The sequence below is a fragment of the Marmota marmota genome, unplaced genomic scaffold (assembly GCF_001458135.2).
Source record: "Marmota marmota marmota unplaced genomic scaffold, marMar, whole genome shotgun sequence".
Classification (NCBI taxonomy): Eukaryota; Metazoa; Chordata; class Mammalia; order Rodentia; family Sciuridae; genus Marmota; species Marmota marmota.
The window spans coordinates 5,105,187-5,122,166 of record NW_026000026.1 but is presented as its reverse complement, the minus strand read 5'-3'; the positions used below and the strand labels follow the sequence as shown (position 1 = coordinate 5,122,166).

The window sequence follows — 16,980 nt, the reverse complement described above, 5'->3', positions numbered from 1 at the left end:
GCTCTGTATTGAACAGGTGATTGAGAGCTGCCTAGGCCGGGAAACCTCTCACCCGAGTCTTGAAGAGTGGCGGCTGCACTAATTGCGTTTAAGTAGCCGTCGGGTGCCCACCTTACCCTCCAGAAAGAAAGAGAGAGAAAGATGCACCTCAAACAGACATGGGGTGCGTGCACTTACCTCGGTGTAGAATCTCGGTCTGGGACCTCCAATATGTTAGCGCTGCTGACCGGTGACAAGTTCTTGCTTCCCCAGTGTTGAAGAATAACACCAAAGAAGCACGCCGAGGCAAGGTCAGAGTAGAAATTAGAAGTTTATTAAAGGACAGCAGAAAAGACTTCTCCCGGAGGAAGAAGGGGACCCAAGAGGTGGAATCCCAATATTTTCTCATTTGTTTTATTTTTACAAATGACCAGTTTGAAAAACTCTTTGACAATTTAACAAAATGTTGTTAAAAGTGAACAAACCAGATGTGGCTCAGCACTGAATCTGAGGGAAACATCTAGAAACAGAGAAGAAAGGACAACTGGTGGGGCGCGTGCACCCATGCACAGTGTGGAGACCCGCACCTCTGGTCTCCTTTGTGCCCTGCCCCCCAGATCTGGGAGCTCTGTCCAGTCAGTCCCTCCCTAAGTGACCTCTGGCCCCGGCTACCTGCTCATCTCATCTGACCTGCCCCTGAAACCTGGCCCTTGACAACGTGCCCAAGGGGGGCCCTGGCGCACAGAAGTTCCCCAGGCCGGGTTAGATGAATGGGACCCACTGGAGATCCTTCTCAGGGGGACCGGGTTAAATATACCCCCAGGGGCACAACTGCCCCATTTCACAGATGAGGAAACGAGGCTTGAGGGAGTTGTTACTTAAGGTCAACAGCTGCCCAAGCAGAGGCCACACCCACTGACATCCAGGTCTGTGGGCCCCCACCCTGTCCTTCTGGAGCCCCTCCTGCACCACCCTGGAATGGCCCCAGGCTGGCTCTTGGATTTCGGGGTGCACAGCTGTGGAACCCTGTCTACCGTCTGCTGACTGGAACCCACGTTCCCCAGAACCCCAGCTAATTGAGGGCAGAGCCCAGGCTTTGAGTCTGATGGGCTCTTAGAACCCAGCCCACTGGGGTCAGGAGACATTTTAAATCAACGGGTCCAGGCCTCCCATTGCACTTGTGGGGAAACTGAGGCCCGCGGTCGTGATAGTGTCACTAGAACCAGGACCAGGACAAGACTCAGGCCTCCTGAAAAGTAGGCAGAGTTGTGGGTGAATGATGAATATCTAGGGCCAGTGGGGCGGAGACATGGGCGCCCAGGGGCAGCGTCCCCTCCCCCGGCTCCCAGGCAGATGGGAAGAGAGCAGAGATTGGAGTCTCCTCAACGGGACTTAGGGGCGATTCCAGGAAACACTTCCATCAGGATCTGCAGCCTAGAGATCATCTGAGAAGGCCCAGAGCGCAACCAGACTCCCAAAACACCCTCATGGCAAACAGTGTAGACGTGGGCCGAGTCGGAGGGGAAACTGAGGCCCTCCAGGTGCTACACTCAAAACGAGCAGTTTGGGGTTCTCAGACTTTCACCTCTCTCCCCCCAGCAGACATGGCCTCCTCTGGGGCAGGGGTGGCTCTCAAGGACACCTGGAGCCTGTGCTCTGGGGCCCAGCAGGCAGGAAGCGGAGACGGTCTCTGACATCAACGCCTCAGCATGTCCAGGCAGGGGACTCCTCAGGAGGCCACAGGGACATCCAGGCGGCTGTACTGGACACCAGCCAAGCTCTGTCTGTGGCCAAAGCACAGGGTGAGCCTGTCAGAGAGAGAGGAGAGGGTCAAAGGTGGCAGCCTGGGGGTCTTCCCATCCCCTGCCTCCGCCTGCATCTCCACTTCTCTCCCCTGGACCCCCAACAGCTCCCTCCAGGTGGCCTGTGTCCACCCTGCTCCGTCGCAGCCAGAGTGGCCTTTCCAAACGCAGAGCCCAACCCTGTCCCTCCCCTGCTGATGACCCGTGAAGTGCCCTGGGCTGCCCCAGGCCCCGGGAAGAGCACTGAGGGCAAGGGATACCCCAGAACATCACGGAGCACTCACGACGCACCTGCACCAGGGACAGAGCCAGGACGCCCGCGCTCGCGCCGTCCCCCATCAGCGGCCCCTGCTGGTGGCTGAGCTGCCTTGACCTCTTCAGGCCCCAACACTGCTCGGAAATGACCCTCTCGGTGTGCGCCTCCGGCTTACAGCCACTTTCTCTCCTTTCCAATAAAATGTGACCTGCCCTCCAAGTACAGAGACTTGTCTTGTCCTGGTCCTGGGTCTGTCCCTGTGTCTCCTCGGGAGCCTGGCTCCCCGGGGGGCACTTGGAAGTTTTGCTGAAAGCTGAATGAAGGGACCCTGAGCAACGGGGGAACACCTCATGCAGCTCCTCCTCCCGATGAGCCCCAGGGCACAGAGGGGGTCTCTTCTGAGCCTGCATAATGAGGGTCACCAGTTCCAAGAAGCACGTCTGAGGCCCGAGACCCCGGACAGAAGGAGCCCCCCAGAAGAGGATGTGGCTCCTCGTTCCTGGGGGAGCTACGGCTCCTCGCTGCAGGTGGTCTTGTAGGACTCCCATCGAGGAGCCCGGCCCCATCCTGACAGAGTCGGAGGCTGGGGGTGGACACATGCAGGCTCGGCCAGTCACAATTTCTCCTGGGAATGGGAGTCTTGAGAGGCAGCGGGGGGCTACACGCAGCCGGTGCCTAGCCTCCCTTTAATTCCTGAGCTGCCCCGGCCCCCGTGCTCCCGGGGGGGGGGTCTCTCCCTCTCTGTGGCTCCGATATCAGGGACCTCTGAACTGGGCCCTCGACTGGGGTGGTGAAGCACACACCCCCCTTCTGAGCCCTGCCAACATCCCTAACTCGCTGCCTGCCCCACGATTGTGGCAGCCCCGGCCTGTCCTTAAGGGCTGAGCCCCCGGATCCAGCCTGACCTTCTCAGCTGCAGCCACACCCTGCCTTACCCCAGAGCTCTTCCACCTGCCCCTCTGCCGCCTCCCTTCCCTTCTTTGTTCTGGAAGATGAGTCTGGAATCTTCTCCCGAGAAAACCACTTTGGCAGAAATTTTGTGCAGCGCTCTCCTAAGGGAACCCTTGGGTTTGGCTGGGCTTCTCTATGGCCGCTCAGGTGTGGAGGAGTTCCCTCCAGGGGGTGTGGTGTGCCCTTGAGGACGGTGCTCTCCTCCCCCCACCCCTCCTACGGGAAGGTGCTGGGGCCAGAAAGGTGAGACTGAAGGGACGGCAGAGCCTGGGCCCTGGATGACCTCATGGAGCACAGACGTCACCCCTGTCCTGAACCCCCACACACACACACACCACACACACACACACACACACACACACACACACCACAGGGACTCATGGGCAGCTGGCAGAGAGCACTCTGGGCTGGGACAGGGTCGGTCACTCGTCCTGCATATTCCCGGTTTCAGGAGCCCGACTAGGATGGGGCTTGGCAGGCAGTTAAATAAGCTGGCTCTAACTCAGAATGGTTTTAAACATCTTCAGGGCCTCCCAGAAATAGCATGGGCATCAGCAGCTGGCGACTACAGCCCTGTGCCACAGAGGGAACAGGGAGGCGTGCCCGGCAAGCTTAGGACTGCAGCTCCCGGCGCCTCCCACCGCTCCATGTCTACCCTTCTTTAATTGAACAGCCTAAGATGGTGCTAAGGTTCTGAACTCTCCTTTATGTCCTAAAGACCTTCCTACACCTGGCTCCTCCCGGCTGGCTGATCCAGTCTTCGCTGTCCTCCCTCTGCTCCGTCCTCCCTCCCTCCCTCTGCTCCAGCCACACTGGTTTCCTGGTTCCGGCATAGGCCAGACATGCTCCCACCTCAGGACCTTTGCACTTGCTGTTCCCTCCCGCTGGAAAGCTCCTTCCCTCATCTTACATGGCAGCCTCCTCCTTCTACCTGAAGTCGTGCCTCCTCACACAAGTCTTCCCTCTGACCTACCACTCAAACCTAGCCAGAGCCCCTTCCTCCTCTGTCCTCCTCTCCTCCAGTCTGGCTCTGTGGCGAACATGCCCTGTTCCAGTCTCTTCTAGTCACACATTGCCAGCTAAAACACTGATTGTGCCTTTGTTGGCTCACTGCTTTCTGTCCCCTCCCCCACTTAGATGCAAGCTCTAGGGGTCCAGGTTCTGGCCTTTCTTAGCCTCAGCCATGACCCCTAACACTGCCCGGCAGCCCTGAGGACCCCACAGTGTCTGCTGGATGCACGGATGAAGCCCACTGGCAGTGTTTAAAGGTCACAGTTCTATTGTGTGTTTCTCGGTGGTTCCACGACTCTAAGAGCCCGTGGTCTTAAGATCCCACTGTTCTTTGGGCGGGGACATAGCTCAGTTGGTAGGGTGCTTGCTTTGCCTGCACCGGGCCCTTTCCCCAGACCTGCCCGCCCACCTCGTACCGACTCTTCTGGAACTGTTGGTCTATCTCGGCCAAGGACCGGCCTTTGGTTTCAGGAACAACTAAGTAGATGAAGCCCAGGCCGAGAACAGCCGTCAGTCCGTAGAACAGGAAGGTCCAGGACAGGCCAATGGCACCTGGCAACAGAGGGTGGGTGGAAGTGGGCAGGGAGCCCAGCGCCCTGGCCCTGCGGCCTGGGCTACCTGGGTCCAGGTGAAGCTCTGAGACTCAGCTCACCCCGAGCACAGGCTGTGGGTGGTGGCTTTGCAGAGTGGCCAAGGGGCCATCAGGTTAACACCTGAAAGCAAGAATTGACTGGTGGTCTCAGAGGCAGGCTGGCCGTCCACAACGCAGCGGGGGGATGGCATGCGGGGAGCGACCACTCACTCAGGCGCTGCCCACAGAACCGGGATGCCTGCCTGCAGCAGGGCTCAGCACTCCGCCCCTCTCCTCCTGGAGCCTGGGAGGGGGCGGGTCCCAGGGTCAGTGACCAGGATAGGGACGACCTGGAGTCCCTGAGAGCCACCGGTCAGCCCCAGACAGAGAAAGCAGGCCACGAAGGACGGCACTCTGTCTAGGAGGGAGCACAAATTATGTTTGGGTGCTATCTCCTCCTCCGCCAGCCACAGCCACGCCTCCCGCAAGTGGCCTCCCTGAGGGCTGGAGCTGCTCTCCTGAGGGGGACTCCAGCTTCTAAGGACCAGGTGGACTTGGGAGCACAGTCCCCATCTGTGAAACGGATGGTCATAGGAGGTCACATGCCTTAAAAAAGCCCCCCCCTCGCCCCCCCCCACTCGTTCCATACAGAGAGCTGCCGGAGAAGAGGCGGGGGGAGCCCAGGTCCCCTGAGATTGGGCTGGGAGACGGTCACCGTGCGTAGCTCCTGCCACCACGGTGTCCCACGGCTCCACAAGCTGGCTGAGCCTTTGGCCACGGGGAGTAGGAAAGTGAGCTTTAAGACCCCCGCCGTGGGCCCACAGTGAGGAGCTGGGCACCCCAACAGCCACAGCGGCTGGCCCCGATGGGCACGTGACGTGCTGAGCCAGTGAGAGTCGGTCCCAGGAGCTGCAGGAGCCACTAGGAAAGGCTTCCCTTCCTGGGCTGCCAAGTGAGGATGCCTGCTGGCTGCCATCTGCACCACGAGCAGCGGCCTGCCTGGGACGAATCCGCCAGGTGGCGGGCAGAGCCGACAGGGAGGGAAGGACAGCTGACAACAGTATTGGATCTGGGGATCAGCTCTCCTGCTTCTTTTCGGTGACTTAAGACAAATGTCTCCCTCTTGCTTATAAACTGGGCTGCATTGGGTGGTTTTCTGTCACTTACAACCAACAGATATGGGCGCTTTGACCCAGTCTGGTGGACACTGTCCCTGCATCTAGAAGGCACTGGGCAGAGGGATTAGGCCAGAGGACTCACCAATGAGATCGAGGAAGGAGAGGCTGACGAGGAGGTTGGCGGCCCAGTTGAAGCTGTTGCAGAAGGCAAAGGCTCTCCCTCGGACCTCCACAGGGTAGATCTCGCTGAGGACCAGCCAGGTCACTAGGACAGGAGAGCAGGAGGGCTTCTGGGCGGAGGCCCGGGCTGGCACCAGCAGCCAAGTAGGCAGCCCCCAGGGACGGACGTCAGGCTCCGGATACCAAGCACCTCACACATCTGCACCCCACACATCTGCACCCCACACCACTGCAAGAATCGTGTTAGGGCGGCCGCGATGTCTGTTTGCCCAGGACAAGGGGTTTCCTGGACACAAGACCTTCAGTGCTGAGATGGCGAGGTCCTGGGGGAACTGGGATGATCGGTTCCCATCCCATTCACTACGTTCCTGTCAAGTAAACCCTGCTGCCTGGGCCATCCAGGGGCAGAGCCAGGTTTTACAAGCCCTGAACTTTAATTGGAAAACCTTAAAAAATATATATATATATTTACCTAAAGTTAGGCCCTGGCCGTGGGAGGCACAACTGCAAGCCAGGGAGGGGCCCTGACCCTTCGGGCCACCCACCTCCAGAGCCCCTGAGACTGACAGGGCCTCCCACTGGCTGCTGGGCAGCTCCCGGTTGACCTGCACAGACCCTCCACTTACCTGGGCCAAATCCAAAGGAGAAGGCGCTCACAAAGGCCATCATGCAGACCAGGGCGGCCCAGCACAGCACCGCCTGCTGTGGGGCGGGACCAGGGGTCGCCGGGGAGGAGGTGCTCAGGGCAGGCGGGGCAGGGGTGCGGACATCTCTGCCTGCTGGACGGGTCTTGGCTTTCTTGGAGGCGGACAAGGCGGGCTCCTGTGGGTCCCCGCCGGCTCTCGGCATTGGAGGTGGAGCTGAGTCCTGTAGCAGGTCAGAGCCTCCAGGGAGGCCAGCTTGCCGGGTGGCATTGGGCAAGGCCAGGCAGCTTGGACCAGAGTCCACGGGCACAGCAAAGCTGACAAGGCCCAGGCCACTGACCGACAGGGCCATGAGGGCACAGCCGGCAAGCAGCAGGGCCCTGCGGCCCACACGGTCCACCAGCCCCACGGCCATCAAGGTGGCCGCCACCTTCACGGCGCCGAGCCCCACGGAGGCCAGCACAGCTGAGGACCCCCCGCGGAAGCCGACCGAGCGGAAGACGGTGGAGGCGTAGCAGAGCACGTTGGGCTGCCCTGTGAGCTGCTGCAGGAGCACCAGCCCCAGCCCCACGGCGGTCCGGCCTCGCATGTTGTCCCGGGCCCTGAAGAGGTCCAGGAAGGTGTAGCGTGGCCTCTCGGGGCCCAGCTTGGTGGCCTCACCTCCCTGGAGCAGCAGGAGGTCCCTGTGAGCGGCAGTGTCGTCTGCACCAGCAGGGAGGAGGAGGAGGCCCAGGCTCTGCAGGACAGTGGGCGCCACGGCCCAGCCAAACATGTGCCTCCAGCCCCGGGGGGCACTGGCCAGGGCATAGTTGAGGGCGTAAGACAACAGGATGCCCATGGTGATGCCCACCTCGTAGAGGGCCACCAGCACTCCCCTCTGCCGCGGCCCCACCAGCTCTGACACGTAGATGCAGCAGGCCATGGAGGACAGCGAGATGGCAAAGCCGGCGGCCGAGCGGCCCAGCACCAGCCAGGGCAGGGAGCGCGCCAGGCCCAGGCTCAGGCTGCCGGCCAGCAGCACCAGGTTGCTCCCCAGGATGGCTCGTTTCCTGCCGTAGCGGTCAATGGGGAGGCCCCCCACCAGGGAAGCCAGCAGAGCGCCCAGCAGCAGGCTGCCCACCAGGAGCTCCTGCTCTGAGCAGCTGAGCCCAAAGTCAAGCTGCAGAGGCAGCAGGGCACCCGATATGACCGCCAGCTCATAGCCAAAGGTCAGGCCACCCAGCAAGGACACAGAGGCACACAGGGGCAGCGCAGGCGGGGCCCAGCCTGGAAGACAAAAGTGAAAGGAGGGTTCAGAGGTGTCTCGCCAAAGCACCTGAGTCCAACCTCCCCTCCGGCCGCCAGCCCTCCATCCACCCCCCGCCCAGCCATCTGTCCACTCATCCAGTATCTACTCCCCCCTCGCCCAGGCACCTGCCGATTGACCCTCCCACCTGCCCACAGATCCACCCATCATCCGCCCCTCCCCTATTCCCTCTCCTCATATACCCACCCACAACCCATCTGCCGTCCATCCATCCACATTTATTTATCTGGCATCTGCCACATGCCAGGCCCTGTCCTTGAGGCTGGCAATCAGTGGAGTCTCCAGGGACCGAGGTGTTAGTAGAAACAGGCAGAAGATAAATAAGTTCATAATGTAACCTCAGGTGTTGATAAATGTCACGGACAAAGCAGGGACACGGGCTTGGGAGTGAGAGAGGAGTATCAATTCAAATAGGGTCAGCTCAGGCCCCTCTGGGGAGGGGACATTTGAGCAGAGATCCAGATAAAGTGGGGGTGAAGGCCATGGGGAAAGTGTGGCAAACAGCAGACCAGACCGAGGGGACACAGGTCAGAAGGGCTCAAGGTGTGTTTGAGCAATTATGAATATTCACAGCTGGAACTTACCTATGACATTGGCTAAATGCCAGCCCCTGTTTCAAGAGCTGTATACACGTTAGTCTCACAGTGTACCATGAGCATCCTCCTCCAGGGTGCAGAGAGGCTAAGCAGCTTTCCTACAGTCACACAGCAAGTAAGAGGCAGGGCTGAGATGGCTAGAAGATGAAGGCTTTGATCACTGGGCTAAACAGCAAGGAGGCCAGAGCGGCCCGAGCCCAGCGAGCGAGAGATGGGACACTATGAGGGGGGAAGCAGGCAGGGCCAGACCACGTGGGGCCTTGTGGGTCACCAGGACAGGAACGGTTTCATTCTCGGTGGATGGTAGTCTCTGGTGGCTTGCGCTGGGAGTGAGGTGACCTATTTTAAATTTTACTCTTGCTGTCCTGTGCAGATGCTACCTGAGGGGGTGTAGCCACTAAGGTCCATTCACCTCTTCTTTTCCATTTTTTTTTTTTTTTTATTGAGGAACCTGTAGGCCTCCCAAGTAGTTTTAATTTAGATACAAATGAGGAAAGGACACTGCAGTAAATGTTAGGAAGAAATTCCGGAGAGTTCATGGATGCATTGATAAAAGATCTGCTTCAATGTCCATCTTTTAAAAATTAGTAGATTAAGAATTCAAACATTCTCCTCCTTTAAAGTAAAATAGAGATTTTTTTTCCCAAGAGTCTTACTAAGTTGCCCAGGCCGGCCTCGACCTTGCCATCCTCCTGCCCTAGCCTCCTGTGGAGCTGGGACGACAGGTTTGGGCCATGGCACTCAGCTCAAGCAGAGAATTTTCAGGGTGTGGTAAGTGAATGTAGGAAGCGGCGGGCCTGGAGGTGGTGCTGCACGTCTGTAATCCCAGCTACTAGGGAGGCAGAGGCAGGAGAAGGCAAGTCAAGGCCAGCCTGGGAACTTGGTAGAGCTCCTTTAGAGAACCTTTAAAAAAGGGGCTGGGATGTGGCTCAGTGGTGGACACCTGGGTTCAATCCCTGGTACCTCGAAACCAAACAACTCAAACCACCAGAAATCAGGAGGGCGCGAGGCAGCCAGCCCCTCATTCGGGACCCCTCAACCGCGGGGTGACTCTAATTCTTTATTTTGAATTGTGAAGCGTTTAGTCCTAAATGAATTTATGTCTGAATGGACCATTGGTTAAAGATGAAAAACGAAAAAGACAAGAATCTCAAAAAGAAGAAAAATCCTGCAAATGCCCCGAAGCCCCGGGAGATAGGTGCTTCCTCTCCCGCGCGGGGCTGGACAGGCACGGATAGGAGCCCGGCTGCCGCGGGGCGCGGGTCTGTCCTGTGGCGGGCTCTGTCCTGCCTGGTGGGCTCTGTCCCGCGTGGCGGGCTCATCTTCCGTCACTGCCTCTGGCTTCCTGGCGGCCCGGGGGATCCTGGCATCTGTGCGCTGTTAAGGGCGGCCGCAGCCCCTGTGGGCACCTCACTCTGCCCTCCCCAGCTGCCTGGAGCCAAGTGCCCCCTGGGCTCAGTGTCAGTTTGCTCATGTGTAAAACGGGAACAGGACGCCCCGCTGCCCGCGACCAGAGCCCATGGGAACACGCATCCAACAGGGACGTGGAAACGCTCTGTGAACGTCACGGACTGACCCCGGGCCTCGGAGCCTGGTGCAGTGGGAGCGCCACCGCTTGCTCTGTGCGACCCTGGGCAGATGGCCTCCCATGACCTCCGTGTCCTCATCTTACGGGGTTAATAAATGCTTTCTCACCAGCTCTTAGGAGAGTTGGGAAGAGAAAAGCCCCTGGTGCCCAGGCAGCTGCACAGGAGGACCACCAGGCTCGCTGTTGCCACGGCTCCTTCCGCCCATCTCCAGACGCCCCTGCCCCACTTGGAAAGCCACCTGTGGGGCCTGGAGCTCATCCCCCCTCGCCCTGTGGAGCAAGGGGAGGCGGCCAAAAGCAAGGCGGGCAGCGGTTCCTGCTTGGCAGACAAGCTTTTTTTGATTTGGTACCAGGGATGATTGAACCCAGAGGCACTTCACCACTAAGCCACATCCCCAGCCGGTTTTTAATTATTTTATTTAGAGACAGGGTCTCACTAAGTTGCTGAGGCTGGCCTTGAAGCTGTGATCCTCCTGCCTCAGCCTCCCGAGCTGCTGGGATGACAGCAGGCAGAAAAGCTCTTTTAAAATGATGCATTTCTCATCCAGAGGAAAAAGAAAAACAACCAGCAACACACACTCCCAATTGCACATGTGGAACTCAAAAATACACATCTAAAACAACTTAGCATAAAGATGAAATCAAGAGGAAATAACGAACGACCTATTTGGAATTGAATGAGAAGAAAAGGGCCACATAACAAAAACTGTGGGAGGTAATTACGGAAACTAGAACTTTTCGTCAGAACCTCCAAAATAACCGAAAATAAATGAATTCAGTCTGTGAATGAAGCAGTTAGAAAAATTAGAATGAAATGAACCCAAGGACAAGAGGAATTAATGAATATAAAAACAGATGTAATAAAACAGGAAATAAAATCAGGATAGTTAGCTGGGAGTGGTGGCGCACGCCTGTAATCCCAGCAGTTTGGGAGGCTGAGACAGGAGGATCAAGAGTTCAAAGCCAACCTCAGCAAAAGCAATCCCCTAAGCAACTCAGTGAGACCCTGCCTCTAAATAAAATACAAAATAGGGCTGGGGAGGGGGCTCAGTAGTCCAGTGCCCCTGAGTTCAATCCCTGGTACCCCCCCCCAAAAAAAAGAAAAAATCCGAATAGTTGATCATTAAACTTTGAGTTGGTTTGGACACAGCTAAGAAAACAGGTGAGGCTCTGGGGAGTGTGACTAAGAAACTACAGCAGGAACTTCACAGGAGCAGCACGCAGGCACCCGGGAGGCCAAGGCACTGTCAACAGGTGAGGCACCAGCAGCAGCGGCGGTTGGACCGATCTTGTCCCTACAGGCTCCCCAGGTACCCACATTTAACATGGAGGGGGCACCCTGCCTTAGGGGTCCCTGCGGTCTCCAACCACTGTCTCCCAACACGTTTGATCTGGGCTCATCCTTTATGTGTCTCTTGTAAAAACAGCATACAGCTGAACATTTTCAAGTTCAAGTTCAGTAGAAAGGTCTTTGCTTTAAAAGAGTGAACCCCTGCTCACTTAGGACAGTTACTGATACGCTTGCACCTGTTCCTGACACTTTGGGTTTTTTTGTTTGGTACCAGGGGTTGAACCCAGGGGCGCTTCACCACTGAGCTGCATCCTCAGTCCTTTTGACTTTAATTTTGAGACAGAATCTTGCCAAGTTGCTGAGACTGACCTCAAACTTGCAATCCTCCTGCCTCAGCATCCTCAGTGGTGGGGATGCTGGGATCACAAGCGTGTGCCACCATACCCAGCTCCGTTTCTATTCTTCTTAGAGCAGCACTTCTACTAGAAGTTTCTCCAATGAGAGAAACTTCTGTCTGTCTATGGGGCAGGGCGGTGACTAACCCCACGCAGACCCTGAGTATATGAAAGGTGGCTAACGCAATGGAGGAATTCATTTTCTATTTTAATTAACTTACTTGTTAAAAACAAGCCACGTGGCTGGTGGTTACCATATTGACAGTGCAGGTGTACAGGTTACTCCTAATGTTTAAAGCACACGTTTGCGCTGACATTTTTCTACAAGCACCTGGAGTAACCCAGCAGCAGGTCTCTCACCCAGCCCCCTCAAGGCCTGATAAGAAGCGTGGTAGCACCGCAGCCAGGCTGACCCGAGGTGTTCCCCGCACCGGGTGCTGCCCTGAGTGCTAAGCTTAAGACCTTCTTTAATCCTCCCCCAGCCTTATGAGGGGTGCCTCTGAATTATCCAGGAGTGGACTAACTGGTGACCCCGGGCGGCAGTGCCTTGCCTGAGGTCAGAAGTCAGAAGGGCCAGCCTGCACCCAAGGCCGGCTCCAGCCTTACCTGAGGGGCTCCACTTCCCTGTCCCTCTCAGCTGTCGGGCACTTTTGTGCAGAGGGAGGAGTTTCACGGCGTAGGACTCAGCCCCTTCTGCTCACCCTCTCCCCTACACCCCTGCCCCCTTCCCAGGCGGCCCTTTGATAAGAGTATTTTATAAGGGACCATGTGAAGGTCAGAGAAGGTGACAAACTGTCCTCGGTCATGACAAATTGAGAGCACCGGGGCTGGACCCCAGTCCTAATTCCAGTGCATAGACAGAGCCCGCGCCCTGGACCCTGCGGCAGAAAGAGCATGCTGGGAACTTGGGGGAGGGTGGAGGCGGCTGGTGATTAGGTTGGACACACCCTGGACTCTACCACCCAGGCCTGGCTCTGCCCACCGCAGGCACTCAGTAAATAGTTGCTGAATTAATAGGAGGGACAGGAGGGCAGGAGCCAGGGGGCGGAGCCAGGGCAGGTGTCCTGGGGAGGGCCTTGGGCTCCGGGGCAGTGTGCAGTGGATGTGAAGAGATGGACACTGAAGTCAGAGCTATGGCTGGTTGCCCGCTGTGCCCCTGCTCTGTGCATAGGAGGCTGGGTGGTGCAATGGTTAGGGGTGCAAACTGGAGCCAGGCTGCTGGGGTTCTACCCCAGCTTCTCTTCTCCATAGCTGTGTGACCCTGGGCAACGCACCTCCCCTCTCTGAGCCTCCTCTATCTACATAGGATACAATACCTATCATGCCTGCCGACCTCAGAGCCTCAGCCTCCATTGAACAACTTAGAGTGTGATTTTAAGAGAGAATTCATGTCATGCCCCCTGCCCCAGCTTAAAACCCTCCTCCAGCTTCCCATGCCATCTGCAATAAAATCCCAACTTGCCCATGGGGCACTGGCCCTGCACTCCTGGCCCTGCTCACCCTCTGACATCCTCTCACCCCTTCCCTTCCTGTCCACTGCACTCCAGCCACACTGGCCTGAGCCACACCAGCCCTTTCCTGCCTCAGGGCCTTTGATGTTCCTGCCACAGGGAAGCTCTTCCTCCAAATCTCAGGCCTCCTCCAAGGTCTCAGCTCCAAGGCCTCTAGCCCTGGACGCCTCATTTTCTGCTGCCCATGGCATCTTATTTATCTAGCTCCTCAACCAAAGGTCCACTCCAGGAGAGAGGGCTTTGTCCATTTTGTTCCCTGGGAATGGCCAGCCCCTATGCCTGGGCACACAGTACATGCTCACTAAAAAGCCAACGATGGCTGACCTTCCAACCTTCTGAACACAGAGGAGACCTTAGGATCAGGCCCCCTTAGCGACAAAGAAATTCCCTGCCTGGCCCAGCCCTGTTGTGGGCTCTCCTCCTCTCCTCTCCACTGAGCCAGGTCAGGGCAGGACCCCCAGACCCGGAGTAGTGTCCAGCACAGGGGTGCTCCGGGAACTGACCAATGACTTTCTCCTTCAGAACGGAGACGCATCCCTTGCCTGGGTGACCAGGGCTGTCGGAGGAGTGCCCGGCCGTGGGCGCCGGTGTCAAGGCAGGAGCACCCCCAGCCACTCCCCCTCCCTCAGAAGAAAGGAGGATGGGAGGAAGCGCGCCAAGGCCCCTGCGCAGTCCCCAGCCACCGGCCTGCTGTCCAGCGGGCGGCCACCGGGGGGACGACCCCGGGAGGGTCGGGGCCACCCGGAGGGCCGAAGGGGGGTGCTGGGGGGGAGGTAGGCGCAGCGACGAGGTGCACAGTGTCCCGCTGCAGCCTGATCGCGACTTACCCATGGCGATCGGGACTCGGCGGGCGAGCTGGGGACGCTGGGGGCCGCGCGCGTGACCCCGGGACCCAAGTCCCCGGCGCCGCCGCCGCCGCGCAACAAACTTTCCGGCCGCTTTGGGCCGCGTCCCGCCCTCTCCCCACCCAGCGCCACCGCCACGTCGCCCGGCCCAGGCCCCCCAGCCTGGAGGCGGGACAGAGGGGAGCTTGGGACCGCCCCCGCCTACAGGGCCAGGCTGGGGACCGCCCCGCTGGCCTCCCTGGGTCCCCATCCTGAGTCCTCCCCGGGGTAAGACCCTCCTGGCAGCGTCTTGCCGGGCTTTCTCCGCCAACAGGAGATCCCCGGGTACTGCCGTCCACTCTTGACGGCGCCTGCACTGACCCCGACCCTCACACACCACGTGGGACGCCACCAGTCATCCCACACTGAGGTTGGACACCCATCACCCCGTGCCCGGCCCACGAGGCTTGGGGTGGGCTGGTGAACCCCGTAGGCCATTGTTTGTTCTTAAGGAGCTTGCATTCTAGGGACCCACGAGAAAGCACTGAACACGCCAGATACAGCTCCGATGGAGGCTGCGCAGAGTTGAAGACGGCGGCCATGGCCACGGCACCCGAGATTCAGCTGAAGGAGGGGCTGTTTGAGCTGAGGCCTGTTGGTCCGCGTGGAGGGAACACTGGTGGCTTTCTCATAGTTCTGGCGATCAGAAGTCTCCAGCGGGTCTCACTGGGGAAGTGGAGGGGTCAGCCAGGCTGCCTTCCTTTCTGAGGTTCTGGGGAGAACCCATTTCCTTGGCTTTTCTAGTCTCTAGACCTGGAGGAGCCCCTAGCATACAGTAGGCACTCTGCAGAGGCGCACAGAGTTGACGATTGCATGTAGGAATGGACAATGCCCTCCCGGGGTGGGGTCTGGCCGCTCAGTTCCCTAGCAGCTGCCCGCTGGGCCCTGGCTCACAGATGCTGCAGCATCCCAGGCCCAGCCAGGGAGGCTCGGTTTTGAGCCTCTGGGGAGCTCCCTCTGGAAAGAGAAACTTTATATTTAAGAAAGAAAACTGTGAGAATTTGAGCGGAGGCTTCCCAGTCACCTTGTCTGAGTGGGAACCCTGCATGGAGGAAACAGAACAAGACTTCTGAGCCCATTGGAGTCTGGACACCTCCGTGCCTTAACACCTGGGATCCAATGCATTTCTTTTTTGCTTAAGTCACTTTGAGTTGAGTCTCTGGAGCTCACAGCTCTGAGCATCTTCACTCCAGGGCAAGAGACATGTCAGACAGAAGAGCCTTAGACACACCAGAGGCCCCTGCAGACCTTGGGAAATAGGTAAATATTGTTATGTGTCCCTGATGGTTGTTGTTTATTATGTGGCTATTTTTTAACCAGAGCTGACTACTACAAATAGAGGAAGACAAATGGAAGCTGTCTGGCACATCATCACCTCTTTCCAATGACCCCTTCAGGTTCCCAGGGTCTGCCACTTCTGGGAAGTGCTTGGGACACATGGGAACCTTTGCTGAGGTTGCCTGCGTCCAGTGCCCCTAGTTTGATACAGACACAAATGGCTTCTGAGTTGTATCCAGTTTGTAAGATAATTTTGCCAACCTTCTTGTTTTTTTAGAAAAATATCATATTACTTGCCTTCATTAAAAAAAAAAAAAAATCAGGAAAGCTCACTTTCCCACGTTAGCCCTGGCCCCACATCCCTACCTGGTCATGCCCTGCTGGGCTGTGTCCCCCCGTCCCGTGAGGCTCACCAGTGATTGCCAAACTTTTTCGGCTGAGGTCTAGATAGCAGCCATTTCAGGCTTTGCTGACCATACCATCCTCCCTGGGACAACTGCCCAACCCCACTGTCTAGGCAGAAGCAACTGGTGGACAAAATGTAACTAAATGGGCGTGATTGGGGTCCCATAAAACTTTCTGGACAGAACAGGCAGCCATCTGTAGCTTGCTGACTGTGCCGTCTCCATATTCTTCAGTGTGCCGCAGTCCCCGCCGCCCCACGTTGCCTTATGCCCACTCACTGCATTTACAACGCCTGTGTGAGCTCCCAGATTCGGGATCCACAGCCCCAGTGCATGTTCTTGGTAAGAGTACATGTTGGGGGCAAAACCCAGGAAGTCTGGCAAGCTGACTGCCTGGGTGGACGAGAGGAGGACTCAAATCCTCCAATGATTATTACAAAGCGACACTGCGGTCTAGGCATCATTCCAGATGTCTATCCTGAACCAGAGTGCTGGGGCTACTGGAGAAAATAAAGGGAGTTTTAAAAACCTTCCACAAACAGAGGCTCATTTTAGCAAGAAAAACACAATAAACAAGAAATATATATAGTGTGTTAGATAATGGTTAAGTGCTTTATCTTGATGTGATGATAATGGCTTCACAAGTGTATATGTAGGTGAAAATCTGCCAAATCCTTCAAATATGTACAGTTTATTGTAGGTCAATTATATTTTAATAAAGACTTTTTAAAACAGACAGCTCCTAGCTGTCTGTTCTGTATTCCAGGAGTTTATAGACATTTCTCTTTAGAGACACAATGTATCTAAAAAGATATCAAAATGTGACTAGGATTTTGCTTCTTTAAGTCTTGTTTGGAAAATGTACTACTTTAACATCTGGTGTTCTTTATGGATGTGTAGGAGTTGAGCACTGTGACCCACACCTGTAATCCCAGTGACTGGGGGGACTGGGGCAGGAGGATTTCGAGTTCAAGGCCAGCCTGGACAACTTAGTGAGAGCAGATCTCAACAAAATAAAAGCAAAAAGGGCTGGGAATGTAGCTCAGTGGTGGAATGCCCCTGGGCTCAATTCCCAGTACCAAAATTGATTAATTAATAATGTAAAAAACAGGCAGTGTATCAGTTGATGATAAGAGCAATCAATTAAGATAAGGCAGAGAGGGGATTTTATGAAGGAAGGCTGGGAGGGAGATATAGATGGTTATAAAGAAAGAA

The 16,980-nt window shown here is 56.9% G+C and overlaps 1 protein-coding gene and 1 long non-coding RNA gene across 2 annotated transcripts; one reads left to right on the top strand and one right to left on the bottom strand.

Annotated features, from left to right (window-relative positions):
• Positions 1-377: 377 nt before the first annotated feature.
• Slc2a10 (solute carrier family 2 member 10) lies at positions 378-14,431 on the bottom strand. The gene is made up of 5 exons (XM_015479172.2): positions 14,027-14,431; positions 6,495-7,778; positions 5,831-5,953; positions 4,416-4,551; positions 378-1,787 (listed from the first exon to the last, which is right to left on the bottom strand). The coding sequence occupies exons 1-5, from the start codon at positions 14,292-14,294 to the stop codon at positions 1,709-1,711; spliced, it is 1,890 nt and encodes a 629-aa protein (XP_015334658.1). The 5' UTR covers positions 14,295-14,431; the 3' UTR covers positions 378-1,708.
• LOC107136863 lies at positions 14,306-16,533 on the top strand. The gene is made up of 2 exons (XR_001502774.2): positions 14,306-14,453; positions 14,551-16,533. It is a non-coding gene; the product is annotated as an uncharacterized LOC107136863 (long non-coding RNA).
• Positions 16,534-16,980: the final 447 nt, after the last annotated feature.